The sequence below is a fragment of the Mercenaria mercenaria genome, chromosome 5 (assembly GCF_021730395.1).
Source record: "Mercenaria mercenaria strain notata chromosome 5, MADL_Memer_1, whole genome shotgun sequence".
NCBI lineage: Eukaryota > Metazoa > Mollusca > Bivalvia > Venerida > Veneridae > Mercenaria > Mercenaria mercenaria.
In genome coordinates, this window is record NC_069365.1 from 54,850,502 (window position 1) to 54,872,522 (window position 22,021).

General features: G+C 36.6%; 2 protein-coding genes across 2 annotated transcripts in view; one reads left to right on the top strand and one right to left on the bottom strand.

The window, feature by feature from the left end:
• The window catches only part of LOC123557260 (uncharacterized), a 291,086-nt gene that overhangs the window by 58,071 nt on the left and 210,994 nt on the right, over window positions 1-22,021 (bottom strand). The window lies entirely within an intron of this gene.
• On the top strand, window positions 3,491-14,417 carry LOC123559033 (uncharacterized). Its single transcript, XM_053543618.1, has 3 exons — window positions 3,491-3,912; window positions 10,912-11,109; window positions 13,765-14,417. Exons 1-3 carry the CDS (start codon window positions 3,522-3,524, stop codon window positions 14,343-14,345), a joined length of 1,170 nt encoding a protein of 389 aa, XP_053399593.1. The 5' UTR covers window positions 3,491-3,521; the 3' UTR covers window positions 14,346-14,417.

The window sequence follows — 22,021 nt, forward strand, 5'->3', positions numbered from 1 at the left end:
AGTGAAAATTGCAGACACGGTTTGATTGAGTCTGTTCATGAGCAGTAATGGAAAATGCAACACTCCCCACGCCCCCTAGCACCGGCTAAAGCAGTATTCTATCTTCAAATCTAAATGAGTTGAACTCAATGATCCCGAAGGACCAGAAAATATAACAACACTGAGAAGAAGTCGGGGCGACATTTTACGGCCACCACACAGCACTTACTAAGCCACATTTTATTCCTGGTCTTCTTAAAACCTTCGTGAATTCTTGTAAGAATATTTGCCTTATAAAGTTTAGGTAGAATTCAAAATTCGGTCATCTAAGGTTAAAAAATACGCCACTAGGTCAAGGCATAGAAAATATTGGTTAACAATTTCTATCTGGTTTATTTTAAGCATCTTTAGATGTTTGTTTTAATGATATCTAGGTCACAATGGATACTAGATCTTCTGGGGAAGAGCTTTTTCGAATGAGCGATACAGATCTTTTGCAGCGTTTTTGTTTTTACTACTAGAAAATATTTTTCCAAGGTGGGACATTGTGCAGAACGCTTTTTAACCCATTATGTAAACAATGACACGGCCTGAACACTCTCCAACTTTTGGCCATTGGAGTTTAACATCAAGGCCATACAGTTAGACCAAAGGTCAGGTAGGCAGTACTTTGTGCCCGCTCCAGGACAAAAACTTTCGGCCTTGTTAGTTCAAGGTCAATATCATATTTGGGTGCTATGGCCAGTATTACACATCAAGTCACAGTCATTTAAATGAAGCGATACGGGGAGACATAATGGAATCTCCGATTTCAATAGAGGGTTACTTAATTTTTTTTCATTCTTTGATAAGGGGTGGTGGAGGTGATGAAAACAGTTTAATGGTTGATTTAGTTACTTTCACAATTTTCTTTGTCCAAATTTGTACCTTGATTATGCGGAGAATAATGAGGCCTCACACCGACCTCGGTCTCAGCGTCGTTGTCGTCGGTGTCTCACCTTGGCTAAAGTTTTGCGTGCAAAGTCATATCACAGAAACCATTGCATGTGTTGGTAACAAAAATCACAGAAGACTTCTCAGTCATAACATGTTCTTACATATAAGCAAGGTAAATAATTCTACTTTGAATTAAATGCCAATTACGACCCCTTTTTGACTAAAAAGATTTACAATATGTCTGTAAATCTTCCAAAGGGAAGTATAGTACAAATCTGTGTTGATATTTTACTCTTTATTTCGAATTTTCGGACACTTGTCCTTTTTCAAGAATATGGAAATATTTTTCTGACTAAGTAATATCCATGTAACATTTATTTGACAGGAAATGAATGACGTTCACGTCCTGTCTCTAAGACGACGTTACGTCATTTCCTGTGTAAGACGTGACGTCGTTTCCCGCAAAAAAGGGCAAGGTGTCAACGTCATACATAACCAAAGAGCAAAACACAATACTAAGTACAGCAAGATATACAAAAACTAAAAAAAAAATTATCAGCAAAATAACTGTCCCATGGATTTTTCAACTTATTTTGTGTAATTTTAGTAACTATGGAGGGTCCCTTCACTTAAATGACAATGCATGCATTTCTAGTGTTACTGACTGTGAATATAGACCTTGTAAATTTTAGGGTTTAAACTGAATTGGACAGTTATTTTGCTGATATTTTTTTTTTAGTTTTTGTATGTACACAGGAAATGATGTGACGTCGTCTTAGAGACAGGACGTGAACGTCATTCATTTCCTGTCATATAAATGTTACATGGATATTACTTAGTCAGAAAATTATATTTCCATATTCTTGAAAAAGGACAAGTGTCCGAAAATTCGAAATAAAGAGTAAAATATCAACACATAAAAAGATTTAGTTAAAGGTTTGTGTGCAACTATCAATAACATATAAACTTAAAGTAAACAATATAACCAAGAAAAATAACTCGAGCTGATTGAGTCTGTCGACGAGAATGGTAATGCAAGATCCCTATCATAGGGCTAAGTGAAATGCTTAGATACATGTATGTGTCCGTGATCCGAAACCTACAGGAATATAACATCACTGAATACAAATGTGGTGGAATTTTTATGGCCATCACAAGGAACTTAAGATTGCTTTAGTGATAGTTAATTAAAACAATCTGACAGAATATCCTTTGGAAGCATAGACCGCAAGAAAGGAAATAAAACAACTACGCGGAGGCTTCTTACAGTCATTACATGGGATTTAAAGACTGATGTTGTGATAGTACGTAAAAAATCTAAGAAGTTCCTTCAAATCCCATAAAACCATATAGTCTATCAATAACAAGAACATAGAAGGCTCCTTTCACATCCAACCTAATTGCATAACTAGTCTAAGTTACTTACTCTTGGCCAAATTAAAGGACCTGATCTTTTTCACTGAAAATTTGATTTCAGTTTTGAATGCTACTAATTATATCAAGCAACTATATATATAATAATGAAAACCAATGTATTTATTCTGTATTAAACATGCTCAGTGTGAAGTTTGGGATTTTTATGGTTTTAGTTGACGAAATAGAAAGTAAACTGGTAAAGATTTGAACTGTGACAAGTCTTTTCATTTACATGTTGGTCTAATACAGGCTGGTCTTCCTATATTGATAACCAGATTATGACTTTAATGCAATACATTGATGTGTGGTACCCAGGCTTGGAAGGGCCTTACTATAAGTACAGATTTGGGCAGAATAATTTGTTAAAAGAATTAAGGTCTATGTTTTTTCCTTTCCACCTCAATAGCCTAGTGGTAGAGTGTCCGCTTTTGAGTGTGGGAGGTCTGGGGTTCGATCTCCGGCCGCGTCATACCAAAGACGTGAAAAAATGGTAATTGTATCTCCCTTGCTTGGCACTCAGCATTGAAAGGGTTGTACCAGGAGGTAAAATAATCACAGGTAAGTATCTGTTACTGGATATCTAGCTTTGTAGCTCATGTTGTAAGTTGGATTTATATATGCGACGTTAAATAAAGCTTACCTTTACCTTTCCTTATTGAGATTGTAATCATTTATGAGGATAAATGTAATTTTTACAAGGTTGACAAGGAAAGTTTCATATATACTTGTATCTCTATATTTTCTCGGTTGACCTCAGATTTAGATGATCAGTCTATATTGGGTAGGTTGAACAAATAATACTGTTAAATGTAATTTGGCGGATAACTCTGATCATGCATGGCTTCTTCGTCATTTTCATGTCGCTTACAATAGACACGCAAATATCTTGTATCTCTTTTATACTCATTTTTATCCAACATTGGTTGTTTCTTAACTGTAACTGTTTGGATCAGGTTTGCTGTCGGCACTCCGGTGGGAGCGGGACTCGCCTACGTAATTATCACTTGAAATCATTTCATTTCAGATTGGAACTACGACTCACACTCACTCTGTAGCTGTCGTATCTGAAAACCGAATAATTTCAAAATATCGGGGAGATTTTCCGTCGTACATGTTCAAAGGAGTCAGATACGGTAATGGGTACGACACAGGTAACGGCAATTGTTCTATCCGTACCGTGACACTTCAAAATGGCGGAAGGAGCAACGGATGCAAAAAGACGAAAAACTGAAGAAATTGATCCTGTTTTCCGGTCGTTCTTAACAAAGAACGATAAAAAGTACCAGTTGGAACAGGCATTGTTGAATTTAAATAGGGGGATTAGTGTGAACCTAGCAACATTACGTATAGACGACTGTAATGCACGTTCATCTGAGAGATTCAGTAAAGCAACCGTAAAAGTTAATCCAATCAAGTGGATTGAAGATGGTGATGGAATTAAAGGCAGCCCTGTAGGAGACATTTTTGTTGATGGACTAGATGTTTTGAAAAATTACTTAGATAAAACGAGTCCGAAAGTTCCAACAGATGTCTTGATGCAGAAGGCATTGCTGCGACTTCTCAAATTTCTGTCGGAAAAAGGCAAGTTGTGCCAATTTTTGAGAGGTTTGTGAGTACAACACAAACCATGTTTCTCAAAGTTCAAGACCACTTTTCATTTCAAAATGATATGTAGTTCTGATGTTATAGAATGAATAGTTCAGTCTGACAGTATTCCAGGTTTTCCTGTGGGTCAATTTCACTTAAATACTCCAACAAATTCACTAATCAGAAAAAGTTCGCGCCAGTGACTCTAAAGTTGGAATCAATAGTCTGTGAGAGCCGAAATACCACTATTGTTTAGATATAATAATAAAGTACAGGCATTCAGTAAAAAACATGTATATAGTCATTAAAATTGAATTATTTCAATCGGAAATTAGATATCATTTATCTGTGTTAAATTGGCAACATCAAATTCAAAAACAACATTTCTTTTCATTGTTTTAATTTTGCTACAAACAACATTAACCAACGTGTGTGTAATTATCTGATCAGTTGAGTAATTAAACTTGTCAATTAATTCAATTAAACAATTAATTTGACCCCCAAAATGTCACTAGCTATAGTACAGCCAGCGCGGCACCTTCAAAAACCCTTCGACCCTCGTGGGTAAAAAAAATTCGGGTGTTCAGTCGCGATGGCCGGACACCCGTCTGCCCTCGCGGTCATGATCACAGCGGTTCGCGGTGGACGGCCGTGAGGATTCGCAGTGTTCACGCGCGAGGGACCATCGCGGTCAGCGTTTTATTTTAACATTAAATTTTTAACAACTTATACTGAAGCACTTAATTGTTTAATTTATCATCTATAATGTATTTATTATAAATATACAATATATATCATTTATTCATTTTACTCGTCTACCTTTATCGGGCCTTTCTTTTGTAAAGGAACTGTTGTTATCTACGTCCGATATTTTTAATGTTTTCATTTTAGTTTATTGCCATTGATGATTATATCTTTTTCAATAAATTATATCCAAATTGTAAGTAATTGTGTGAAGGGATGTTTTACACACGCGTATCAAATTGTGATACGTTGATTACATTCACAAGATTTTTTCATATAATTGCCTAAACACATCAAATTTTGACGCGTTGTCAGCGTATTTTAAATAGAAAGAGCTAGCACATAATCGTAAGTGTTAATAACAAAATAAACAAAATAAAATAGCCGATAGAAGTTGTTTTTTTTAATCTCTGAGTGAATATAATTTTGTTTTCTGTTTTCTCAACTGTTACAAAATCTAGAGACAGTCTGACCACCATATGCATGTAAGAAATAATTAATCCGCCGATCCGACGGTATCAAATAAGATATACCAGAGCTCCAGATAAGATGCGTATTTGCGTAAATACGTTTTGAAATTTACAAAAACGCATTTAAAATCAAACCTATGCATACTGATACGCATTGAAAAAACGGGATACGTATTTTACTCGATTTAAGTGCGTAATCCAATTTTATCGTAAATCGAGCACATCCTTTTGTAATCGAGTATAACAAACAAAAATAGCGTCTCATAAAAGCAAACGCAAACGATATTGTAAAATAATGCCATTTTCTTCTTCAAGTATATAAGTGTGTGACAAGAGATGACTCGGACAATGCCTATCGCTAAGCACGTGATCTATGATATATTATGGGTAACTGTTGAAAAAGCCGAAGCACCATACATGTAGGTGTTTTTGACATTGACAGTCAAAGTATCACTGGCTGTTGTGATATCGCAGCGGTCAGTAAATGGAATTAAGATGTAGTGTAAGATGTAATGTATGCAGTAAACAAAATGTTAAAACTATTTGAATGAAGGCTCAAAAAATATTCAGGAAAACAGCATTGGCTGACAAAGGCACTTCAGCAGAGCACATGAATATCAGAAAATTATACAAACAAACAAACATTATTATTACCCTTTTAAATGATTTCGAATTCTGAAAAACCATTTAGAATTCTAAAATACCCTTTTGAAAAAAAATCTAGGAGTAAAATACCCCTTGAAAAAAAAACTAGGGGGTAAAATACCCTTTAACCTAAAATCTTATCTGGAGCTCTGATATACTGTCTCAAAAGCGAATCTCAGAGTAGACCACTTTAGAACTTCTAATGTTATGAACATGTTTTTATTTTTTCACTTATATTAGCTTGAGGATTTGAGCAATTGTTTCAGTATTATCACATATTGATTTTTATTTATTTTGCAGGTACAGCCGTTGTCAAGAAACGTATATACTTTTGTACATTGTTATATTTATTTTCGTTCCAATCTAGTGTTCTTATATACTAACAATACCCAACAGTTATATTGTTTAGCACTTAACGGTTTATCTTTGTTATGAATTTGGCATAAAATTAAGATTATAATAGAGGTAAGTTGCTAGGTTTCTTTTTCTAATGAATTTATTTGCATTAACGACTAAAAAGTTATTTTACAATTAAAAAACGTTCTGTTTTGTAACAAATTTTTATTGCCAGTAACAACTTCTGTTTGGTTCGAAAACGTCTGTATGATAGTTTTTAAAAGTGCACAAGTTTTCCAAGTGAATATACAGAAACAGTGTACATAGGTTCTCTTTGAATGTTTTTACAACTAAAGGTCCAGTGCTTAAGGTTCAATGATCAATAATCATTTTAATATATTTGTGTGAATTACAAACTGCTAATATTTCAGTAATTTATTTTTATTAAGGAATTAATATAAAATGATATGTTGGGTGAAAAGTTTAGTGGTCTTTGGAAGTATTGAGCACACATTTTGAATGTTTTGTTTTGTTTTGGTCTATTTCAAGTGAAGACTATGCAAGAATTAGTGTCATTAGTTTTCCTGCAATATTTCTGCACAAGGAGTTTTTAACATTTTTCTTTTAATACATATTTACCTAACGTGTTCCCGTCATTGTTCTGTCCATATTTGGCACATTTCTTTTTTTTACGCAGTATTAGTACTACAAGTATGTGGGCCTCTGACGAACTGGAAGATGAGACACAAATGACGAACTGAGAAAACGGAGACATCTGGACACAAAATTAATTTTATTACCATTAAAATTATGAGCTATATATGGCAAGGCCAGAACAAGCAATGACAGGAACACGAAAAACGACGGGACAACTGGACGCACCACGACTAGTAACAGCGCTGAAAGGACATAATTGCGTCGAAAAAGCATAACGTCGAAGATACATTACGTCGGAGATATATAGCGTCAGAGACAAATAACGTCGGATACATATAATAGGGTTATTATAAATTAATAGTAGCTTGATCTGGGATACAGTATTTGGAGTGGATTTTGCCAGAACGGATCTCACGAGGCGCGCAAGTGCCGAGTGTGATCCGACCATGCAACGAGAGCCGAATACAAAGTCCCAGATCTAGCTACTGTTATAATGACCCTTTTATTATATACCTTCACCATTTTGATTCTTGTTTTGTTCTTGAACGAAATCTTCAATGTTTATCGATATTAAGTGGAACTTACTGAAGTTTTTATGTGCGCTATTTATAGAAATGTGCCGGGTCATGCATATTAATGAAAATATTCCGGCAGCATACAATACGGAAGGTACACTACGGAATTTAAAAGGTACAATACGGAATTTTTGTCTGTCTGTTCATATTTAATTGTGAAATACAAGCCGATTTTCTACAGAATTTATATAGGTATATAATAAAAAGAGATAAGTAACGTCAAAGATACACAACTATGATTTAGAAATATTGCCTAATGCAGCTTACATATACTACTAGCTTGTACCTGTCTGTGACTAAATATCCTTGGGAATTTTTGGTGCTTACCTGACATCCAAAAGACTTCTCATTCAGATTGATATTTCTGTTTCATCCGGTAGCAAAGGTCATTTATAATGATATGAATGTGTAGATATTAATCATCATCAATATATTAGTATCTTCAGTTTTTGTTTTGTTTTATTTATAATGGATATTTTACAGATGTTTGAATCTTCTTATAGTGTAACCACCCATGTTAATGTTATTAAATGACAGCTATTGTAATAGTTAATAAAGATAATAGGTAAGAGTTGATTTCTTGGGAGCACAGAGCACAAAAAAAAGCACAGCCTCAGAGCCCGCATTTGCAAAGTAGAACCATAGCAAAAATAAAACCTTTAAAGTACACAGAACACTAACATGTAAACTAATAAAAGCTTGAGGGGTAATGAAATGTGTAGCATCCTTCTCCAACCATCACCACCTCATCAAAACCTACCATAAGACAGAACTTCACTTCACAGTTCAGTATGTATAGACATCCCGAAAGACCAGGCAGAGAAAAAATAAACACAACAAAGATGACTCCAGAAACCCGAAGGCCCAGAGAAAAATAAACAACACTGAGACCACATAAAGGGAGACTTTTTTCGGTCACCATATGGCATTTATGACTGTTTAAATAGTTAATAAATGAGCAAGAGGGTGTAAAATAACAGACTGTCTATTTGTATTTGAACAAAAATTTCATATTCGTCGTCTTCTCAAACACCAAAGTCGCCGCTTACGTTTACCTGTAATTAGAAAAAATGCAACTGTTTCTATTGTTTACAGAAAAAGTAAATATTACAACAATATGCGGAATTCCGAAAACGAAAGGTATGTACCTAAGTCTCATATATCATAAAAGTGTGTATTAAATATTCATCTAATAAGTAATGAAAATAAATAAAGTTTTGAAATATTATTAAATATATTCATCTCATCAAAGGTTGTTAACAAATAAATTGTCAACAAATAAGATAGTAATTATATTATTAAGCATATTACGAACAAATAATAATAATTATTTGATTAGTAGCAATCATAGAACAGTGTAAAGAAACTTACCAATAATTTCTAAACATCTGAAAACTGACAAACGAGCGAAACAAAAGAGCGTATTAGGTACCGTAATAAATAAAACAGATTAAGAAACAGGTGTTAGTAAAACATAATTTGTAAGGTATTTGTTAGAAGAGGTGCGAATAACATAAAATTAACGCAACAATTGATTTAGAAATGAACAATAAGATCAAAGATTTATACGCTTGCAGTGACCTGAAAATAGAAATAAAACTGTTGAAACAAAACAAAGAATATGCAACTCTAATTAGATTTTACAGAAAATACAAAACAATATGATAATTACTATTATATATCATCACATCGCGACTGATTACGAGTATACGGACGAGGTATACATTCTAAATAATTAGTATATGCATAGACATTTTAAGCATTTATATTTACAAATTATGAAATTAATAATTCTTTCAAAAAGTATTGAATGAACACCAGGTTTCCTCGCGGCTGACCACCACGGACCATCGCGTCCATCCATCGCAACACTCGGCGTTCGCTGCCTCCTGAACACCCGAATATCCGATATGACACCCGTCGCGGCGGACAGTAAAAACGAACACGCGAATTGGAATCGCGGCGACGGGTGTTCAAATGAAGGTTCCGCGCTGGCTGTACTGTACTCAAAACACTCATCTCAAAGTGTCATGCAGGTGAAATAAACAACACATCATGTATAATCGATCATGTGCGACGTTTATCTCGCATCGATTTCCAGTGCACAATTTAAAGAATTTTACCTTTGTGAGAAAAATCTGATTGCTGATTTTTTTGGTTGTATTTTTTGTTGGCACCACTCAAATTCACCAATTGAACTTGAAGTTTTTTAGCGCCAGAATTTATTTTTAGTGACTAAAAATCTAAATTGAGATAACAAACAATTATTCATTAAAAATATTCTTTTACCTTTCAACATGTTCAAATCTGAATATTTGAAGAAATTATCTTCACTGTTTACACTACTTTTAATTAAGTCATCAAAGGCATTTAGAGACGTGACGTTAAGAACGCCATGAAAGCGGTAAGAACTAGTCGTACATGACAAGTATTTTTCATGTCATTTAATTTTTATGCGAAAATTTGTGCGTTTCACCAACTTACCATCATTCATTTAGAAACACTTAAAAAATATTTCATTGAAAAATAACTTAACTTTATATTTTTGGTTTCATCAAGGGCATTTTAGCTATACACCTCTGTATTCTCATGGTGCATGGGTGCTTTGGAATTTGGTTGCCATGACAACACAAATAATATTTATTTGTCAAATATTGTAAATTTAATTTGCTTTAGATATTGAAACATGGTCTGGGTTGTCAGTGATATAGTCCAGGCCTAGGTCATCCGTAATATTAGCCTGTAACTAACGTTAACTGACAATGAAAATTGTTCATCTTCTGCTCGACAAGACATTCTAAAGTATCAAAATAACATACATGTACAAATGTATACTCTGTAAAAAATATTGGTCTTACTAGACTCGGAAACATGGTCCAGGTTGTCCTGAAATTGGTCTGGGTTTATTACTTTATTTTTGATTAAAACTGCCATTGGGGCCTCCATGGCCGGGTGGTTAAGGTTGCTTAATCACTTGTCCCTCATCGAAATGGGTTCAAGCCTCACTCGGGGCATTGAATTCTTCATGTGAGGAAGTCATCCAGCTGGCTTTCAGAAGGTCCGTGGTTCTACCCAGGGGCCCGCTCATGATGAAATAGTGCACGGAGGGGCACCTGGGGTCTTCCTCCACCATCAAAGCTGGAAAGTCGCCATATGTCCTATAATGCATAAATATTGTGTCGGTGCGATGTTAAATCCAACAAAATAAATAAATAAAAACTGCCCTCGTCCTGCAGGGCCAATATTACAGCAAGTTCCAGTGTCGACTCGACTTGTTATTGTATTAATGAACAGAGTAGAGGATTTGTCAGGCATTGATGTCTTTAAAACATGTGTTTTCCTCTATATGAAATTACCTCCAGTGAAAAGGGGAATTCAAAAGCAAAAATTATATCATCTGGTGATCTTTTTGCCAGATGTTTCCAGTTGTGAGGTTATTATGTTAAAGTCTGTTCAGTACACTTGCAAATGGCCCTTGTAGTGGGTAAAATAGATACAATTTCAGCATGTGGGAACCTTGACTGAGTACTGATTATACTTAAATAACTTGTTTTTGTGATTTGTAGATCACCCTGTATTATTTGAAGAAAAGAGCAGTGGAGCACAGTGGCCAGTTACAGTTGCCCAGCATCTTTTATCAAAGCTAGCAGTGAATAGTACCTACACTGTTAGTGCATGCCCAGATACCATGTGGCAGGATGAGACAGTATGTCCATGTAAAGAGGGGGATCAGTTAGCTGGTACAATAGGAGACACCAGTTACGGTATGTGAAACCAACATTCTTTCACTCTTATATTACATTTTTTGCTTGTTTCTCCTTGGCAAATTTTAGCTTACCTAAACAAGGTTCAGGATGAGCTGTTAGTTTAGGCAGATGGTTTGTTGTCCATTCCTGTGTCAGAAGTTTTGTGCCCTCAAAATGTTTGGGCTGTTGGACACATATTTTCATTTGTCTGTATGTGCAGATGCCTGTCTGTCCAATTTTGTGTTGTGCATATCTCAAAAAAGTATTAGACCTAGAGTCTCAAAGGATTGGTTATTCAGCATATGAAGTTGTGCTCCTGCGGTTTTGTCTTGGATTTGAATTTCACTCAGAAGAACCAGAGTTATGGCTTTTGACTTTGTCAAAAATATGCATAAAGGATCAAAGTATTTTGATCTAGAGTCATGAAACTATATAAAAAATATTATTCAGCATGTAACGTTATGCACCTGGGGTTTCTTTTCACTCAGCCAGCCCAAAGTTATCGCCCTTGACATAGTAAAAGTATGTGAGAAGGGCATAAAAGTTTGCACCTATTTAAAAAAACTATTTGACCTAGAGTTGTGAAACATTGGGGGATTGTTATATAGCATACATGTGAATTTAAGCACTTGGTGTAAAAATCATATATGGCTTAAAAGTCTGTGTTGCATATATCTCATAAAAGATCTGACATAGAGTCGTGCAACAATACAGAAATATCATTAAGCATGTAAATTTATGCACCTGGGTTTTTGCAAGGGATATCACTCCAAAACACCAGAGTTACAGTCCTTGACTTTGTCAAAAATATGCTTTAGGGGCCAACATACCTCAAAAAGTATTTGAGCTTTGTAGGAATGTGCACCTTGGGTTTTATTTAGGATTTAAACCTGCACTCTCCTGCCCATCCATAAGTAAATTCGAAATTTTCTTACTTTTTCAGTTTCTTTTATATTGTGTTTCTTAATATTGTTTTATAGTGTCCATACCCCACCCCATCCTCTGAAGACTTACACCCAAACCCAAGGTAATATAAAAGTTTTCTAAGATTCTCATTGTCATCAAGTAACATATGACCATACAGTGATAGGAAGTAAGGGTAGCATTGGCCTATGAGCACACATCCAAATTTATTAGTCCCCTACTGGTGGAACACCGGAAGGGACAATAGGAATGCCCTCCATCCATCCACCTGTCTGTCTGTCCATCAGCAAAACTGGATCCTGCAATTGCTAAAAAAGTATTCAAGCTAGGTTCATCCCCGGGCGGGGCGGGATTTGATAAAAGACATTGTGTCTGAAATCATTTGTCCTCCACCTCTGATAATTCATGTGGGGAAGTTGGCAGTTACTTGTGGAGAACAGGTGTGTACTGGTACAGAATCCAGGAACACTGGTTAGGTTAACTGCCTGCCGTTACATAACTGAAACACTGTTGAAAAACGGCGTTAAACACAAAACAAACAAACAAACAAACAATCATAAAGCTTGGTATATGTGAATAGAGTGCAATATGTAGATTATACACATATATGACCTTCGCTTGTAGGTCATACGTTGAGGTCACTATTGAAGGTCAAGTAAAAATTGTTTCTGCTCCATAACTTTTATATGCATTGATGGATAATCTTAGTGCTACACACAAACGTTCCCCATGATAAGACAATGTGTCAACACATGATCTATGCTTGTCGGTTAAAGGTCAAGGTCACTGTTTAAGGTCAAGTAAAAATTTATTTCCACTCCATAACTATGAATTGCGTTGAACGGTTGAAGGATTTTTTTATTACTACAAAGAAATGTTCCCCATGATTAGACTATCTGTCTACATGACCCATGGTTGTCGGTCAAATGTCAGGGCCACTATTGAAGGTCATATAAAATTGTTTCCGCTCTTTTATGTGCGTGAATGGATTATCCTAGTGTTGTGTAGCTGATCTGTGCTTGTATATGAAGGTCAGTATTGAAATGTAAGTAAAAATAATTCCTAAATGCCTTGAACATTTTTAGTCCTAACACTGTTGCCAACAACGAACACTAACAAAGTTTTCCACAGATAGGGGACTTCTGTATTGCCACTGCAATACTCAGTCACTTGTTTTCATTTGTGATACTATTTCTTTTTCTTCTCAAACTGAGGGGCCTCCCTTGCCAACTGCTTAAGGTTGCTGACTTAGAATCACTTGCGACTAACCACTTTGGGCTTGAAACCTTGCTTTGGATGTAAAATTCGTTCATTTGGTGATTCCACAAAGGTGCACACACCCATTCCTTAAATAATGCCTTGGTGGCACTTTGGGCCTTCCTTTACCACTGAAAGCTGCAAATAAACTTAAATGGTCTCAGCTTGACTTTAAACCTAACAAGAAACAAATAGTGTTCTGCAACTTACCATTAGCAAAGAAATCTAACATATTTTTCAGTTAGAGAGGCAAGGGCAATAGATTTACCTTACACTTTTCATCCCTTTTCAATTGTTATGGGGTAAAGAAAAAGTGTCCATTCTTAATGCCATCTGTCCATGCATCTTTCTGTCTTGTGTCAGCTAATATATACATAACTAATAAATTTATAAAAATAAAACACAATGATGTTTTTCAAACAGACAAGCACCCTGTCATTATATGGCTCTTTTTTCAAGTGTAGTTAGTCATTTGGCCTTGATTTTTTTCAGGTTGTAAGGAAGGATGGCATGGAAGCAGTGATATTTTAATGGAAGATCTTCCAGTCTTAGTAATTCATAATGAAGATGAAGACCAATCCGTTTCTACTACCGATGATGAAGATTTCATGCAAAAAGATTTACACCAACTTATCGCTCAGACTATTGTGTTTTCATTTCTGCAGCGAAAAATGAACAGAGGAAACTTCAAGAATTCATTAGTACCTGGAATAGGAATTGCTGGAAGCAGAATGGTTTTCTATTTTTATGACTCAGAAAATGATGTGCTTTTAGCAAGTAAACCTATGGAATTGTTTGAAGGAAACACATTTATGACTTCACCAGTTCTGTTTCTTTGGCTTACTCTGAACTACAGGATCTTCGGTACAGGACTCACTGATAAAATGAAAACTTACAAAGCGGAATTTTTCAAAAGGGTGGATGAACGTTTGGAAATGTATACTCATAATGTAGAAAGACCTGTGCACATACCACAGATAAGTGAAGAAAGTTTGTTTCCTTGGACACAAGAGACTAGAGAACCTGAAAATGTAAACAGTTCACATATAGAGTACACAAGCTTTGATACTTGAATCGGGGCTTTTACTTTAGGGTCTGCAGTCCTTTGTACTTGCGGATGGTGTAATTAAATTTTGCATTCAAGATGTTCCTGTCCAATTCATGGCATCAATTGTTTTTGGCTCACCTGAGCACAAAATGCTCAGGGTGAGCTATTGTGATTGCTTACTGTCAGGCGTCCGTCTGGTGTCTGTCCGTCCACACTTTCCTTTAAACAACATCTCCTAAACCACAAGGCCACTTTTGATGAAACTTCACAGGGATGTTCCTTGTATGGTCTTCTTTAAAAAAATATTCAAAGAATTGAATTCCATACAGAACTCTGGTTGCCATGTCAACCAAAAGGAAAATTAAAAAAAATCTTCTTGTCCAAAACCACAGGGCCTAGGGCTTTGATATTTGGTGTGTAGCATCATCTAGTTGGCCTCTACCAAGATTGTTCAAATTATCCCCCTAGGATCAAATATGGCCCCACCCTGGGGGTCACTTGGTGTACATGTACATACACTTATATAGACAAAACTTTGAAAATCTTCTTGTTCCAAACCACAGGGCCTAGGGCTTTGATATTTTGTACATAACATTATCAAATTGTCCCCCTAGGGTCAGATATGGCCTGGCCCTGGGGGTCACATGGTTTATATAGTCTTATATAAGGAATACTTTGAAAATCTTCTTGACAATGTACAAAACCACATGGTGTAGAGCTTTGATATTTGGTATGTAGCATTTTGGAAAAACCTTTTAAAAAATTCTTGTTGAAGTTACAGGATAGAAATTTCGACCACCTGTATAATTTTTGATACAGATTTCAATAATCTTGAATAGTCTTAATCTTGACCTACTGACCTACATTGTACTTTCTTGTTTTTGAAGATACAGCATAGAAATTTGGACCACATGTATAACTTTTGATACAGATTTCAATATTCATCTTTAATATTGTTAACCCTGACCTACTGACCTACTTTCTTGTTTTTAAAGCTACAGCAAAGAGTTTTGGACCACCTGTATAATATTTAATAGATTTCAGTAGTTATCTTGAAAAATCTTTACCATGACCTACTCACCTAGTTTTTTGTTTCTGAAGCTTTTGCAAAGAAATTTGTTCAAGCAAGCAACCAAACTCAGGTGAGTGATATAGGGCCATTATGGCCCTCTTGTTTTCATAACCATTGAAATATTTAGTTTATGTAAGTGACTTCTTATGAGCTCTGTTGAAATCATCATAACCAGATTTATTCTCTCTGCATATTGTAGCATAATGAAAGAGTTGCATTAGAGATAAAATAATAACCAACCAATTTCTCAAGATATTTTATTAACTCACCTGTCACATAGTGACAAGGTGATGTTTTGTGATCGCTCTTCGTCAGTCGTCCGTAGGTCGTCCATTCAAATTTTCTTGTGAACAGATAGAGACCACATTTTGCAGTTGATTTATCAAACTTGCACACAACTTGTATTGGCATAATATCTTGGTTTCTTTTGAAAAACTGGCCAGATCCCATCATGGGTTCTAGAGTTATGGCCCCGTAAAGGGCCAAAATTTGCTATTTTGGAATTTGCCGCCATACAGAGATTTCATTTATGGTTTGATTTGATACAAACTTGCAAAATATCTCTATCAACAATAGATCTTGGATTCCATGATGAATCCGTCAGATCCAGTCGTAGGTTCTGGAGTAACGGCCCCTAATTGACCCCTGAAAGAGCCAAAATTTGTTAATTTTTACCTTTTGAACATGATAGAAGTGACATTTTACATTCGATTTTAACCACACTTACACACAACTTAAGTCACTATAAGCAGGGCTCCGGAAATTTGCCGGTTTGTCGGTTTTGGACTGATTTTTAGCTCACCTGTCACATAGTGACAAGGTGAGCTTTTGTGATCACCCTTCGTCCGTCGTCAGTGCGTGCGTGCGTGCGTCAACAATTTCGTGTCTGCACGATAGGGGTTTCATTTATGATTTTATTTTAACCAAACTTGCACACAACTTTTATCACCAAAAGATCTCGGTTCCTTTCTTGAACTGGCCAGATCCCATTATGGGTTCCAGAGTTATGGCCCCTGAAAGGGCCAAAATTAGCTATTTTGACCTTGTCTGCACAATAGCAGCTTCATTTATGATTTGAATTTAATCAAAAATTTGTGTCACCATAACATCTCGGTTCCTTTCTTGAACCGGCCAGATCCCATAATGGGTTCCAGAGGTATTGCCCCTGAAAGGGCCAAAATTAGCTATTTTGACCTTGTCTGCACAATAGCAGCTTTATTTATGATTTGATTTTTACCAAACTGGCACACAACTTGTATCACCATAAGATCTTGGTTCCTGTCTTGAAATGGCCAGATCCCATTATGGGTTCCAGAGTTATGGCCCAAGAAAGGGCCAAAATTAGCTATTTTGACCTTGTCTGCACAATAGCAGCTTTATTTATGATTTGATTTTTACCAAACTGGCACACAACTTGTATCACCATAAGATCTTGGTTCCTTTCTTGAACTGGCCAGATTCCATTATGGGTTCCAGAGTTATGGTCCCTGAAAGGGCCAAAATTAGCTATTTTGACCTTGTCTGCACAATAGCAGCTTCATTTATGATTTGATTTAACCAAACTTGCACATAACTTGTATCACCATAAGATCTCGATTCCTTTTTATACGCCCAAAGGGACGTATTATGTTATTGCCTCGGTGTCCGTCTGTCTGTCTGTTGGTTAGCAATTTCCCTTCTGCTCTGTAACTCCTGAACCCCTTGAAGGATTTCAAAGAAACCTGACACAAATGTTCACCTCATCGAAACGATGAGCAGAGCGCATGTTTTGGATGGCTCACTTCAAGGTCAAGGTCACACTTAGGGGTCAAAGGTCACATGACTTTGTTTTGTGTGTATATTGCTCTGCATTTGCGTTGCATTATAGTGCTCTTATTTTTATTTGGCAGATCCTTCTTTTGTTCACTTACAAAATTTCTTTTTTGATTACTTCCCTTTTATGTTACTATAAATAGCTTATTTAGTAACTTTTTAGCTCACCTGAGCACAAAGTGCTCAAAGGTGAGCTTTTGTGATCGCCCTGTGTGCGTCATCAACAATTTGACTGTTAACACTCTAGAGGTCACAATTTTGGCCTAATCTGAATGAAACTTGGTCCGAATGTTACCCTTAATAAAATCCTGGACGTGTTCGATATTGGGTCATCTGTGGTCAAAAACTAGGTCACCAGGTTAAATCAAAGGAAAAGCTTGTTTACACTCTAAGAGTTCACAATTTTGGCCCAATCTTAATGAAACTTGGTCAGAATGTTATCCTCAATAAAATCTTGGAGGAGTTCGATATTGGGTTATCTGGGGTCAAAAACTAGGTCACCAGGTCAAATCAAAGGAAAAGCTTGTTAACACTGTAGAGGCCACATTTATGACGGTACCTTCATGAAACTTGGTCATAATGTTAATCTTGATGATCTCAAGGACCAGTTTGAATCTGGGTCATGTATAGTGAAAAACACGGTCACCAGGTCAAATCAAAGGAAAAGCTAGTTAACACTTTAGAGGCCACATTTATGACCATATCTTAATGAAACATGGTCAGAATGTTAATCTTGATGATCTATAGGTCAAGTTCGAATCTGGGTCATGTGGGGTCAAAAAGCAGGTCAGTGGGTCAAATCAAAGGAAAAGCTAGTTAACACTTTAGAGGCCACATTTATGACCATATCTTAATGAAACTTGGTCAGAATGTTAATCTTGATGATCTTTAGGTCAATAGGTCAGGTGAGCGATACAGGGCCTACATGGCCCTGTTCTCTATATATGTATAAATGGTAATTAAAAAAAAATTCTAGTCTAAATCTACTTCAATGAAAAAAATATTCAAGGGAATGTTTCTTGAGTTAATTCTTTGTTTGCCAAGACTGCGAGTCAGAAAACTTAACTGCCCAGAGTTTAAACTAGAACTGACCACATGTTGAATTGTTGAGCTTTTGTGATCGCCCTGTGTCCGTCGTCCATCATCAACAATTTGACTGTTAACACTCTAGAGGTCACATTTTTGGCTGAATCTTAATGAATCTTGGTCAGAATGTTACCTTCAATAAAATCTTGGACGAGTTCGATATTGGGTCATGTCGGGTCAAAAACTAGGTCACCAGGTCAAATCAAAGGAAAAGCTTGTTAACATTCTAGAGGCCACATTTATGATTTTATCTTCATGAAATTTGGTCAGAATGTTAAACTTGATGATCTTTAGGACAAGTTCGAATCTGGGTCATGTCGGGTCAAAAACTAGGTCACCGGGTCAAATCAAAGGAAAAGCTTGTGAACACTTTAGAGGCCACGTTTATGACCGTATCTTCATGAAACTTGGTCAGAATGTTAATCTTGATGATCATTAGGTCAAGTTTAAATCTGGGTCAGGTGGGTCAAAAACTAGGTCACTAGGTCAAATCAAAGGAAAAGCTTGTTAACACTCTAATGTCACATTTATGACTGTATCTTCATGAAACTTGGTCAGAATGTTAAACTTGATGATCTTTAGGACAAGTTCGAATCTGGGTCATGTCAGGTCAAAAACTAGGTCACCAGGTCAAATCAAAGGAAAAGCTAGTTAACACTTCAGAGGCCACATTTATGCCCATATCTTTAATAATGAAACTTGGTCAGAATGTTAATCTTGATGATCTTAAGGTCAATAGGTCAGGTGAGCGATACAGGGCCTTCATGGCCCTCTTGTGATGAAACTTCACAGGGATGTTGCTTGGATGGTCTTCTTTAGAAATTATTCAAAGAATTCAATTCTATACAAAACTCTGGTTGCCATGGCAACCGAAAGGAAAAACTTTAAAAATCTTCTTGTCCAAAACCACAGGTCTTAGGGCTTTAATATTTGGCATGTAGCATCATCTAATGGTCCTCTACTAAGATTGTTGAAATTATTCTCCTAGGGTCAAATATAGCCCTGCCCTGGGGGTCACATGGATTGCATAGACTTATATAGAAAAACTTTGAAAATCTTCTTGTCCAAAACCACCGGTCCTAGGGCTATGATATTTGGTGTGTAGCATCATCTAGTGGTCCTCTACCAAGATTGTTCCCTGGGGGTCCCACGTTTTACACAGACTTATATAGGAAAAAGCTTTAAAAATCTTCTTGTCTGAAAGTTCAAGGCCTAGGCCTTTGATACTTGGTATGTAGCATTGCCTAGTGGTTCTCTAACAAGATGGTTCAAATTATGCCCCTGGGGTGAAAAGAGGCCCCACCCCGGGGGTCCCTTGTATATGAGTTATATAGGAAAAAATACTTCAAAAATTATCTGATCATATTTCCTAGACTATTTTATTATAATTACCTGATGACCCCAAGTAATTAGGGGTCACTTGACTTTGACCTTGACCTACTGACCTTCTTTTTTGTTTTTTAGATAGAGCCTTGAAATTTGGATGACAAAAACAGTTTTACACACCGATCTTAACAGCATACAAATTTGGACCACGTCAATAACTTTCGATAAAGATTTCAATACTCATCTTTAATGTTCTTAGCCCTGACCTACTGACCTACTTTCTTGTTTTTTAAGCTACAGCAAAGAGATTTGTATAATTTTTTAACAGATTTCAGTACTTATCTTGAAGGATCTTTACCATGACCTTCTCACCTAGTTTTTTTTTTTTTTTTTTTTTTTTAAGCTTTAGCAAAGAAATTTGTTCAAGCAAGCAATTAAACTCAGGTGAGCGATATAGGGCCATCATGGCCCTCTTGTTTTTCAATTGTACATGAAGTAAATTAAAGTATGTCTGTGTTTGGTTACCTTGATATGTTTGAGGAACTTGACAGAAATTAAGGAAAGAGCGCATTGTACGAGAGAAATAGAACTAATCCACTCACCTACTTTGATGATACGGAATTTCTACAAAATACCGCCTAACCAAAGAAAATGTGCTTGAACTTCTTTCTCATAAGGAGAAAATAACACACCCTTTTGCCTGGGCATCTTCAGTCTGATAATGTTATACCGTGTATACCAGGCCCGTATCCAGGGCCGGGCCGAGGAGACTCGTGCTCACCACTCCCCACGTTGGCTGACAAGTGACCTATACTTATCAAAGATGCACCCTACTATTTTGGCAAAGGAATAATATTTTCTCAAAATTCAGAAACACACAAGAGGCCACCATTTCAAAATTTTCCAGGGGGACAGCTCCCTGACCTCCCCCAATCAAGAGGGGAGTAACCCCTCCATTACCTCAATCTTTAGACCTAAAATGCACCAGAGGCCACCATTTCATGCCTGTATTTCAACAATTCCAAGGGGAGAACCCCCCTGACCCCACTAACATGGGCAGAGGCCCCCCTCCCCATACCTACCCCTCATGGTGCTATGCACCTCGGTGGTGACGTTTTCGTTCTAGAATGGTGCCCCAGTCAAATATTTCTGGATCCGGGCCTGTATACACAAACACCTACTATACATGTAAATGCTTCAATAAACATGATTTGCTGATCATCCATTACTCAACTGAGTGAAACTTGAAACTTTCATGCGCAACCCGTCTGACTCCGGGATCTCGAGATTATAGGTAGATAACTCAACCCGCCGCTCAACGTTGATCCGCGAGTTATCGGGCGATCTGTCCTGCAACCGGCCATTAGTATCTTCATGAAACTTGGTTAGAATGTTTATCTTCCCTATATAAGTCTATAATAAACCATGTAACCCCAGGGGCGGGCCATATTTTACCCTAGGGGAATAATTTGAACAAACTTGGTAGAGGACCACTAGATGATGATACATACTAAATATCAAAGCCCTAGGACCTGTGGTTTTGAACGAGATGTTTTTCAAAGTTTTCTCTATATAAGTCCATGTAAACCATGTGACCCCCAGGGCGGGGCCATATTTGACCCTAGGGGGATAATTTGAACAATATTGGTAGAGGACCACTAGATGATGCTACATACCAAATATAAAAGCCCTATGACCTGTGGTTTTGGACAAGATTTTTTAAGTTTTCCCTTTCAGTTGCCATGGCAACCACAGTTCTGTTTGGAATTCAATTCTTTGAACAATTTTCTAAGACCATCCAAGGAACATCCCTGTGAAGTTTCATCAAAATTGGCCGGGTAGTTTAAGAGATGTTGTTTAAAGGAAAGTGTAGACAGACGGACGCTGGACGGACGGACGTCAGACGGTGAGCGATCACAATAGCTCACCCTGAGCACTTTGTGCTCAGGTGAGCTAAAAACTAAACCAAATTTGGTCAGAAAGCAGGGTCAAGGTCCTTGTCAGGTGAGCAACTTGGGCCCATTTGGGCCTCTTCTGCATTTATACTTAACACAGTTGTTACCATGACTGCGAGTGTGTCATGGATTGATTTAATGTCAACTTAGGGCCACTATGTCCCTCTTGTTGTATGTTTAATGGCATTTAATCCCCTGTCACTGCACACATAAGGACATGATATAAAACTTGTGTGAAATGGTTCCCTCAAGCTGGGAATTCTGTATAAAATGGTGCAACACTTTTTGGGTACATGGGGGTCATCCCTAGCTGTACGCTTTGTTTGAGATTTGATGATGATTCAGTTACCTTTATAGTAATGTAGTCTTGTGGATAAATATCAGATTTACAAGACCTTTTCAAAAAAATATTGGTTTATTTACTTTATAAATATAGAAAAGAAGCTAATA

Bases quoted from the DNA above. Each gene is read 5' to 3' on its own strand.
- LOC123559033 (XM_053543618.1), top strand. From the start codon at position 3,522: ATGGCGGAAGGAGCAACGGATGCAAAAAGACGAAAAACTGAAGAAATT. The intron at 3,913-10,911 runs GCAAGTTGTGCC...TGTGATTTGTAG, and splicing joins CAAATTTCTGTCGGAAAAAG to ATCACCCTGTATTATTTGAA. The intron at 11,110-13,764 runs GTATGTGAAACC...GATTTTTTTCAG, and splicing joins AATAGGAGACACCAGTTACG to GTTGTAAGGAAGGATGGCAT.